Genomic DNA, 11,579 nt, shown 5'->3' on the forward strand with positions numbered 1-11,579 from the left:
TAGGAATTAATATGAGAATCGATTTAGAAACGAAAAAATCGATCTTGATAGTGTCGATTCGATTCCGATATTGATTTGGGTTAGTGTTATTAAAACTGTTTTTTCAGCTGTTGCATGAATTATATGACTGTGTAGTTATGCAAAATATTACTAGTATTATATTGAGATTCAACAGCAAGTATTGCAGCTAATGATGCTGTAAGGACCAATCAGCTCCCAGAATGCTGATAGAACTGCAAACAGAAACATCGTGGAGCAGAATTATCAAACAGATCCAGGGAGGAAACAGAGACGGATGAAATCAGTTTTATGTTTCCCATTTTCAGTGTTTTTTTCGGGTTTTTAATTTTTGAGAATTTGTTTTTTAGAATATATTTTTCGGAATTAATATGAGAATCGATTTAGAATCGGAAAAGCGATTTTTTCAACACAGGCCTAGAATTAAGAAATGAAGTGTAAAAAAACACTAAAACGAGTCGTCTGTTCTCAGGGACTTGTGTGTTTTCAGCAGATAGGATGACATCATTGTGGACAAGGGGTTTCAAAGTTTTTGGTAAAAACAACTGAGTGTGAAATAAAGACTATTTACACAACTAAACACAGCTGTGGAGCAGGTTTGGCCTGGCTGTCTCATTGATGCTTGAGTGTGATTAGCCATTCTTCCTGATAACATGCAGGCTTCAGTGAGCAATGACACGTACGAGTCTGATATCACTTATAACTCGGCTGGCTGACATGGAAATAAGACACATTTCAACATGCACACACATGCTTAAGTTGTGGATGGATTTCATGCCTGTTGCAGCACCGGCAACATTCATCTCTGTAAAGGGGAATTTTCCCTAAATTCTGATTCATCAACTTGTTGCCTGCTTCTTTTCAACCATGTGACACTGGCCAAGGTTACATGTTTTTTAATTCGGAAATAATTATTCAGAATTAAATAATTCAGAATTAAACTATTTTCCTTCGAGTTTACATGGAAATATTAATTCTGAATTGAGGTTTACATGGAAAACACGTTTGATGGTCTTTCTCCAATTCCTCTACAGGTCTGGGGGTTGGGAAGGTTCTGATTGGATAGGGGGGGGGACTGGAAGTTAAACTACCGGAAGAAAAACAAACTTAGCCGCTACAACTTTGAAAAGATCACAATTTTTCCTGTTTCCATCTGGTCTTTTAATTATTTCCGGGTCCTCCAAGCTATTTCTTAAATAAATGGTCTCTGCTCTTGACCAGCGTTTACTGCTGCTGCATCTAGAAACTTTGTTTGGAAAACCAGCCCAGCGTGGAATATAAGCGTCATGGAGACAGACGGGCGAGGGAACGAGCAGAAAGAAAGACCGGAATTAATTTAAAAAGGAATGAGTGTTTACATGCTCTGGAATTATTCTATTCGGATTTAAAATTGGAATAAACCCACACTCCCCTCACCCTAGACACTTCCTCCAGCCTGTAAGCCACTCGGTATGTTAAATTCTTTTTACACACCCTACTCATAACCTCTGCTCTCCACGCTGTACAGTCTCTAGCCAAAAACCATTAAATTCATCACTCCTTGCAATTTATAGTAGTTTTTGTTTCGTTTTTGTCTTAGTTTTTTTGTCTTTGCTTCTTGTCTAGATACCTCTGTTACTTGTGCAATATATCCATTCTTTTTCAATGTTTGAATCCAAATTGTTAGTTTTGTTTTGTATAAAACCTACTGAGTGGAGGTTCATAAAAGGGTAAGCATAATAAGCCTTGGCTTCAGCCTATACCTTTTCGGTGCCATTTAAAATATTGGACTATTTTTATGTTGTATTATGTTGTATCCAAATGAACTGAAATAAAAAATCAAAATCAAAATCAAAATCAAAAAACCAGCCACTTACTTCGGAATTAAGTTTAATTCAGAATGGCCATTTTCATTCGGAATTAGGTGTTTACATGGTCATTTTTACTCATTTTAAATCAGATTTAATTTAAATTCTGAATTAAAGAGGAATTAAACTTCCCATGTAAACGCAGCCATTTAAGCCTTACAATGAATCCTTTTTTGTTGTTATTTTCTGAAGTACCGTATTTTCTGGACTATAAGCCGCACCTGCATACAAGCCGCATCCGCTCTATTTAAAAAAAAAAAAGATATGCAAGCCGCAGATATTTATGTTAGATTAGATATTTACTACGTGTACAGAAGGATTTTGAACTGTAAATGATGTACATGTTTGTACCTAAATAGATCTTTCCTAACAGTGTCTTTTAACACGGCAGCAACTTTGCTGATTAAAACGGGACAGAACCAAGAGAAAATAACCGCTATTTATTTATCTATTTATCTGTTTGAAATCTGCTTCTACTTCTATCTGCTAAAGAAGAAGTAGTGTATTCTTCTTTGCATTTATTTTGTCTTAGTTTTGATTTTAATTCCGGTTGAAGCGGTGAAAGAAAAATCCACAGAATAGACGCACCTTTGTATAAGCTGCATGGTTGAAAACTTATGAAAAAAGTAGCGGCTTATAGTCCAGAAAATACGGTAATATTAGTCTGTAAAGAGATACGAAACAAGACGTGACACCAACCTCTTGAAGGTGTCGTCTGGGTCTCTCTGACAGTGTCCCGGCTCCACGGTACCAGCAACAGCATCCCTGCAGAGCATCTCCTGGTACCCGGGGGGGAGCAGCGGCGAGGCCCGGAGCTGCTCCACCAGCCCCAGCACGAACCTCCAGGGGACCAGGCTGGCCTGGTCCTCCCTCAGGCAGAAGTGTGAGGCCAGGCAGCGGCGGGCCAGCCCCGGGGCCGGCCCGGCCCTGGCCGTGGGCCACACCAGCTCCGTGCACAGGGCGCTCTTCCCGGCCCCGGGGCCCCCCGTCAGCAGCAGCCCCCCGGCCTGGCCCGGCGCCGAGCACGAGTCCAGGCAGCGCCGCAGCTTCTCCAGGGCCCATTCCCGGCAGTGGAAACGCCGGCCCCGGAGCAGACTGGAGCTGTGGCCCCATCCACCGCCAACGCTCATTGGTTCTCGGGGTGGAGGCATCCGGAGGACGAGTCGGTGCTCTCGGCTTTACATCCCATGCTCCTCCGGGGCTTTTATTCCTGCTGTAGCTGATCTTTGACAGCTTTGGGCAAGTTCCTTAAGCGCTACATCAGATGGTCGTTATCGTGACCGTCCACGTGCTGTTCCTTCCAGAAACGTCAGGCTCTAGGAAATGTGAAGTCAGCTAAAGGAGCCTCTTTTCAGCATCTCTTTCCTGCATTTGGATCTGTTTGTGGAATACGGATGCCCTAGTTACCAGCAGTTACCACGGCTCTTCAGGGAATCCACGAGCTGTTCAGGTAGAAATCAGAGAGGACGGAGTTAAAAGCAGAGCTTGTCAGCACATTTCTCCCAGCAGAAATGATATCTCACCCCTCCGTTGCCACAGTCCTCCCTCTATTCTCCTATGACAACCACAGCCTTCTCTCCTCTCTTTCGGTTTCTGTCCTCCCTGTTTTGAATCGAGGATCTGCCCTCAACTTCAGCTGCAGCGTGAGATTCCCTTTTACTTTCTCACAGCCTCGGCTCTTCCTCCTTCCTCTGTTCATAGCTCCTTCTCTCTCTCTCCGTCTGTCATGCACTCCGGTTTTTCTTGTTTGGTTTTTTTCTGTGTCTCCACCCTCTCCTGGTGTTTGTCGGCATGTCGAGACATGCACGGGAGATCAGTGAGCCGGGGGAGAGAGGAGGAGAGAGGCAGGACTCCTGCAGCTGACAGATGGGAGGAGTTACCTGAGGTCAAGGTTCAGCCACGGGACAACACCTCTACCTCTACCTCTACCTCTCACTAACACTATTTGGTCTTAGAAAGATAGTTTTTAGACTTCAAGCTGCAGTTATCATCAATGCAATGACCACTGACATTATTACTTGCTCCAATCTCACTGCAACATGATTCATTATTTAACCCTTGTGCTGTCTTCGGGTCAAGGAAGGAGGAAGAGAAGAAGGGAGGAAAGAAGGAAGGAAGGAAGGAAGGGAGGAAAGAAGGAAGGAAGGGAGGAAAGAAGGAAGGAAGGAAGGAAGGAAGGAAGGAAGGAAGGAAGGAAGGAAGGAAGGAAGGAAGGAAGGAAGGAAGGAAGGAAGGAAGGAAGGAAGGAAGGAAGGAAGGAAGGAAGGAAGGAAGGAAGGAAAGAAAGAAAGAAAGAAAGAAAGAAAGAAAGAAAGAAAGAAAGAAAGAAAGAAAGAAAGAAAGAAAGAAAGAAAGAAAGAAAGAAAGAAAGAAAGAAAGAAAGAAAGAAAGAAAGAAAGAAAGAAAGAAAGAAAGAAAGAAAGAAAGAAAGAAGGAAGGAAGGAAGAATGAAAAGAAGGAAAGAAGAATGAAAAGAAGGAAAGAAAGAAGGAAGGGAGAAAAGAAAGATGGAAGTAAGGGAGAAAATAAGGATGGGAGGATAGGAGAAAAGGAAGGGAGAAAATAAGGAAGGAAGGAAGGAAGGAAGGAAGGAAGGAAGGAAGGAAGGAAGGAAGGAAGGAAGGAAGGAGAGAGCAGGAGGAAAGAATGAAGTAAGGGAAAAAAGAAGGAAGAAAGGAAGGAAGGAAGGAAGGAAGGAAAGAAGGAAGGAAGGAAGGAAGGAAAGAAAGAAGGAAGGGAGAAAAGAAAGATGGAAGTAAGGGAGAACATAAGGATGGGAGGATGGGAGAAAAGGAAGGGAGAAAAGAAGGAAGGGAGGAAAGGAGGAAGGAAGGAAGGAAGGAAGGAAGGAAGGAAGGAAGGAAGGAAGGAAGGAAGGAAGGAAGGAAGGAAGGAAGGAAGGAAGGAAGGAAGAAAGAAAGGAGAGAGCAGGAGGAAAGAAGGAAGTAAGGGAAAAAAGAAGGAAGGAAGGAAGGAAGGAAGGAAGGAAGGAAGGAAAGAAGGAAGATGGAAGGGAGAAAAGAGGAAGGAAGGAAGGAAGGAAGGAAGGAAGGACGTGAAAAAAGAGGAAGGGAGAAGGAAGGAGAGAGCAGGAGGAAAGAAGGAACAGGAGAATGAGGTCATTTTGACCCAAAGACAGTACAAGGGTTAATGATTTGTTCATCAAGCTTCCTAACTTTGACACTTCTGCTTCATTTCTTTATATATACTTATGGTATCAATCAAAAGTGTAAGCAGGTGACATTTTAATGCACTTGAGAGCATTTTTTTTCTGTGTTTATATCTGATCATTTCTAATTCTAACTAGCTGTTCAGATTTTCAGGGTATTGTGACATCACAAACCCAGACCAGAGAAGAATTTTACAGCATGCCCATCTTTACATCTACCAGTTTCCACATCTTTGTGGATCTGCTGTATCCCAGAAGGGCCGGCACATAGTTAAAGGAGCATGAGGCTCCTTTTAAGAAATGAGACTCTCTAGCGCCACCCTTCACCACGACGGCCGTTGGGGGTACTGCAGCCAACAGTGAAGCCGGCACGGGAGAACGGGGAGAACGTGCATGCATGTCATTTTGCAACACATTTTGCAGCACACAGCCTGTTCAAGGCAACGGAGAGATACACTAGAGGGTTCATTCTTTCTGGTTTGGAACGCTTCATCTGACATTATTACTAGAAAACTTAAAACGTATATGAATTTTTTTCATAAATCCTGCCTCAATCCTGCCTCATGCTCCTTTAACACACAGAGTTAAAGATCTGACTCCACCCCCTAAAACTGTGCTGTAGAGACATGGCTGAAGAGGGGGCTTCTGTACCGTATCCCTGGAGAATTCTGGCCAAAGCATCTCAAAAGCATTTTGATCTTGTCGGCTTTAATGTGCCTCCTCACCCGACACAGGCAAAGGTGTGTATTGGTGCCAGCTTTAATTAAAAAAAACCTTTCTTTCTTTTATTTATTCAGTTGGTTGATTAGTTAACTAGTTATCTAGTTAGTCAGCTTTTTGCATGAGGGGAAGCTGCACTGTGATGGGTCTTGACCTGAACAAAAACCTGCTATTATTACAAAACCCTTGTAAACATAATGGTGCTTTTCCACTAGTACCTACTCAGCCCGACTCTCCTCCACTCGGTTTGGTTCTTTCCCACTAGGGGTCTAACGTGCTGAGTAGATACTTTTCTGTAACTATTCTGCCGAGTTTCTAAGCTGCTGAGTCGGCTGCATCTGACATCATCACACTACAGGCCACCGATTGGTCGGGGGGTTGGAGTCAGACGTCTGAGTCAGGAGGAGGAAATCAGAGAAAGAGACTCTGACGGATTCTTGTTCATTTTATTCAACCAGCAACGGCAGCAAAAGTCTGTTTCATGATCCAACTCTGAGGGTCAGATGTTCATAAACCTGGTGCTGAGGAGAGAATTACAAAAAGATCTAGACGGAGATAAGGAACGACCAGATCTACCAGGAGCTCTGTCTCTTCATAGCTGCTCGCGGCTCCAGCTGACTTTTTTTTTTAAAAGCGTTGCCGCTTGAAGTTTCTCTCACTCTCATTTTTTAACTTGATATCAAACACAAGCCACAGACCCAGCAGCACATCTATCATCTCCTCCAGGTTCTACATCTTTAGTGTTGTTGTCTTCTTCTTTTAGATACACAATCAAATACGTCACAGCAGCTTCACTCCAACCTCCTACTTCGGATCTGGATATTGAAAAGAAACGAGGGCAAGAGTCGAGTCGGGCTGAGTAGGTACTAGTGGAAAAGCGCCAATAGATTAATTTGAACACAAAAGATTGGACATTCAACCAGTACTCTAGCTAGCTCCAACATCTCTTACGTGCTCCTAGAACTCTATTTGTGACTGTGTTTGTGTGATGACATTTGTCCAGCCGGCAGACGTGGCCTAGGCTACGAGACTTGGGAGTTAAGTCCGTTCTGTTGGTGATACGGTTGACACGTATTTGGTTAAAGAATAAAAAAGGAGGGTTAGTCTGCTTTGTTTCATTTGTTCCTTAAACGTCCTTTACAATCACAACTGAAATCCTGACCAGGATTTATAATAATACATTTATATGATAGTATATAATAATAATAATATAATAATAATTTAAAGCACATTTTCATGGATAACTTGTATGTGAATACATCTTGGCAGCTTTGCAAACCCTGCACAGGCGATATTAAAACATCGAACGGCTTCACTCTTTCATTGTTTTCACTTGCAACCACCCACTGCAGCTTTGTGTTATTTAAACATGGTGTACTGGCAGAGACTGTCACTCATCCAGATCCTGTTCATTCTAAGAGTTTTAATAAAAGAAACTAGTACAAAGTTCCCTCAATCTGAAAAGACTGATGTGGAGTTCCAGGTTTTTAAGCTGTTTGCGGGGCATTGGTTGTTGTGAGTTGTTGGAGTTACAGGGCAGTCTCTGACCGCTCCAGCCCTCCTCCTCTACGGCACGACCGTCGCTGTCAACCTTGAGTTTAGATGCCACTTCAACAACCCCACAAAGTTGTTTCACTGTGCAATTTCTCTGTTGACAACACTGCAGACAATTGTAGCCTTTGAGAAAATTCCTGGAAATTAAAGTTCCCGAATCCTTTGGAGTAGGAATCTGAATTTTAAAGAGCCTCTGCCATTATAAGCAAACTGGAGGCAAATTTCTTTCAAGAATTACAGTAATTACATAATTTTTACTCTGGCATGAACTTCATTCACAGCTCGCAAAACTTCAGTGCACTTTTGTGTGCATGATACAACATGATAGACCAGGTTCCACCTGAGAGGGTGTAATAAAAGCCTGTAGGCAACAAGGCTGGGATTTAACAAAGCAAGAATTCATTAAACGAATGTAGAAGCCTTTTGTGACAGCAACCACGTGGTGACTCCGGTGCACACTGTCCCTCATTTCAAGTCAGTGACTCAAACATCAAACATCAGCAGAACTAAACTGACTACAGAATACAACCATCATTTCACACTTGGCAGATCTGAGCGGGAGAAACTCACTGCCATGTTCGCTCAATGGCCACTTTATTGGGTGCACCATGTACATCTACAAAAACGCTGAGTCTATACATGCACACATATACAAGTACACCAGCTGTATAACTATTAAAGTGGCCGGTGAGTGAATATAAGCTATAACATGACATTGTCAATTACAGTTGATACACATGGTGTAAGGATTGCTCTCAGTGGTGCGAGAGCTAAAAGCAGCAGTTACTAAGACCAAGAATACCCAGAAATGTATAACGTGTGTATGTTGTACACTTTCACTGTCGACTGACTGAAGAGATGCGTTCTAGCAGAGAACTGATACCAGTACTGAGGATAACTCACACAGAGCTGGGAAGTTGTCAACATTTTTGTCTTTACTTGTGGTATTTACAAAGTTCCCAAGCCTTGCGATCAGGCTGGATCGGCGCTGGTATAGAGACCTCTGTCAGAGTTGTCATTATAGGCACTACAGAAAAACAGAAGGAACTTTGCTAAGTTTAGAAATGATAAGTCTTTCTGATTAAAGATGATTCACTGTTAAACTGGCTGCTGAAAACCCTATTTTTCTCCTCTGACACATTTTTGTAAAACACGTGTGCAAAAATAGCAAATGTGCCAAGAAATAACCTGGTTAATATCTGGTTAAGGAGCAGAAGATAGCTACCTGAAAAACCAGCTTTGTCCAACCTTCAACCCTGATCACACAAATCTGGTTTAACAACCAAAAGATGCTTCAGCAACAACACGATGTGGACTCTACTGTACAGTGCCAATAAAGGAATTATGGTTGCTAGGCAACCAGCAGAAATGCAATGTCTTTTTGAGAGATACCTAAAACCCCAAATTCCTGCCAAACCACGAAATGCCTAATGTCTCTGTTGCACATAAACTCGGTAATCCCTGCACGTCAGTCCTGTACAGGCCCGGCCGACATCGAGAGCAAATCTTCCCCCATGTATGCAATGAGGAACCTTCACCAGTAGGTGTAGAACCATTGAAAAGGTTCCTGGTCCAGAGATCCTTCATATAACATTATTCATGCACAAGAGAACAGAATCTGATCATAGTTACATAACCAATGTATACAACACTACATAAATGGAAGAAAAGAGATAAACGGACACAGCAACATGGAACTACCCTCTACTGCGGATGTACCAGCCCAACGCACCCTGATGACATGATCCCAGACCCAAGGACGGGCTAGCTGAGCGTAGCAGGAATGATGTCACCCACAGGTTTTCTGAAGAGCAGCATTGAAGCGTCCTCTTCCTCGTACTGCACGGCACCATGTTGCAAGTGGGTGGAACAGCCAGGGCGGGGAAGCCGAATGGGATACGGCCGTCTTACATCAATCATAGATACCTAAAGGGTATGCATTGACGTCACACCTCCTTGCTCTCACTGAGTGGTAAAACATCAGCAAAAATGGCTGCAACTAGTGGAGAAGACGGGATAACAGCCGATTATCGGCTTAAATTTAAGGCAGTTGGACTTGACAGTGACCCGTACAGTTACCCCAAGAACCAGTGGTCCATGGACATTAATATTTGGTAGTTACCAATAACCAGCGGTCCATGGACATTAATATTTGGTACAGTTACCAAGAACCAGTGGTCCATGGACATTAATATTTGGTACAGTTACCAAGAACCAGTGGTCCATGGATATTAATATTTGGTACAGTTACCAAGAACCAGCGGTCCATGGACATTAATATTTGGTACAGTTACCCCAAGAACCAGTGGTCCATGGACATTAATATTTGGTACAGTTACCAAGAACCAGTGGTCCATGGACATTAATATTTGGTACAGTTACCAAGAACCAGTGGTCCATGGACATTAATATTTGGTACAGTTACCAAGAACCAGTGGTCCATGGACATTAATATTTGGTACAGTTACCAAGAACCAGTGGTCCATGGACATTCATATTTGGCCACGAATCCAGTTTCCTGATATTTATGTGTACTTAATTTCTACGCTGGGGAAATACACGAAGCAAAGCTTGAAGGCTTACAAAAGTATTGACGCTTGGTCCGACTTCAAGGCAGGATTTGTTGTAGAAATTAAAGTGATGAAAACACCGAACTTTATGATTTGACCGTTTAACGTTAGCTACCCAAAAATCCAACATTACCTGATACAAAATGGGAACCGCAAATCCACGTTTCGGTGCCTGGAATCCAGTTGTTTCTGTGAATTGCAGCGATCCATTTGTCTCTCTTAAGCTTATTTTTTGGCAGTCTGTAAAACGATAACTCCGATTTTTTGCTAAATCTATGAGTAAAGTTTACGCTGCCACTCAGTCTTTATGACACTCAGTCTTTCTGACACTCAGACACTCAGACTTTTTTCTCGAAATTGTACTTCATTATTCTCGACATTTAGACTTTTTTCTCAACATTTCAACTTTTTTCTCCAGGGATCTCCAGGATCCCCAGGGTCTCCAGGATCTCCAGGGATCTCCTTGGATCTCCAGGATCTCTAGGGATCTCCAGGATTTCCAGGATCTCCAGGATCCACCAGCTGTCTCTCCTTCTGCTCCAAATCATTTCTCCTGGAGGCGTGGGCTGATGAAACAATGATGTCCGTGAAAATGCAGAGGAAATCACGCTGTTGCTTTTGTTAAAAAGCTTGTGTCGCTGCGTGTGTTTCCGACTGAGCTGCAGTACTGCCAGCGTTCATTTTGTGCAAAAAATACATTTAAAAAATCCCTAACTTTGAGTTCGGTGTGGAGAAAGCGTGCTCTCTTACCTGCAGACACCTCCCACCATCCCCGCGTCCCCGCAGCGGGCAGCCTCGGCTCACCAGCCGCGGCTCTAGGTTGATTTATGGTTCCGCGTTACACCAACGCAGAGCCCACGGCGTAATATACGCGTAACCTACGCCGTAGGCTCTGCGTCGATTTAACGCAGAACCATAATTCAGGCTTCACCCGCTGCTCCCCCAGTGCGTCCTCGTCCACTCTCCTGCCATCACATTAAAGCTGCACTTATTTCTTATTTCTGCGGAGGATCGAGCTTTTCAAAGCACGTCTTTTTTTCCCCTTTTTTCCTGCCATGTCTCAGGATTCTGTTTTCCGCTTCCTACACAGTCAGTTTGAAAAAAATAACTGTTTACAAGGAAATGTATGAACCAGTGTATAGTAGGCCTACTCTTATACAGTTATTCAAGTATATTGTTATATCATTGCTGTCTATTGTTCTCTATTATATTCAATTCAATTTTCAATTCAATTTTTATTTATATAGCGTCTAATACAACAGATGTTGTCTCTAGATGCTTTCCAGAGATCCAGAACATGAACATAAACATAAACATAAACATAAAGCCCCGAGCAATTATTATATAAACAATGGCAGGTAAAAACTCCCATAGTGGGTATACTACAATACTAATATTGTAGTATTATTGTAAAGTAATGATAATGTAACACACATTATACATTATAATTACTTCTATTAGTACATACACATAATATCACAACTAAATGATGGGCGTTTGTTTTGTTTGCCTTGATTTGTTTTGATTTTGACTATATTTATATATACATATAATTGAGTATTATATCACTGTATTGAACATTTATTAAAGTAGGTAAGGGTGTTTTATAAGTAAGCTTATTGAAACTTGTCTTGTTATATGTAAGAATGTATGTCAGATTCAGGGGTAGGACAAGTGTTTATTTGTATTCTGTTCTTTTTT

At 42.3% G+C, this 11,579-nt stretch overlaps 1 protein-coding gene across 3 annotated transcripts in view; it reads right to left on the reverse strand.

Moving 5' to 3' along the window:
- The window catches only part of ankrd50l (ankyrin repeat domain 50-like), a 28,881-nt gene extending 18,235 nt beyond the window's left edge, over positions 1–10,646 (reverse strand). Inside the window, exons 1-2 of one of the 3 annotated variants that reach the window (XM_061723062.1) lie at positions 10,629–10,646; positions 2,565–3,307 (exon numbers count right to left, since the gene is read on the reverse strand). In XM_061723062.1, the coding sequence (XP_061579046.1) occupies positions 2,565–3,016 (452 nt within the window). In that variant the 5' untranslated portion in view covers positions 3,017–3,307; positions 10,629–10,646. Of the gene's footprint in view, positions 1–2,564; positions 3,715–10,628 lie in introns of those variants that run through there. The other 2 variants (XM_061723061.1, XM_061723060.1) reach the window with 2 other exon arrangements.
- Positions 10,647–11,579: the final 933 nt, after the last annotated feature.

Source organism: Cololabis saira, chromosome 6, assembly GCF_033807715.1.
Source record: "Cololabis saira isolate AMF1-May2022 chromosome 6, fColSai1.1, whole genome shotgun sequence".
Taxonomy (NCBI): domain Eukaryota; kingdom Metazoa; phylum Chordata; class Actinopteri; order Beloniformes; family Belonidae; genus Cololabis; species Cololabis saira.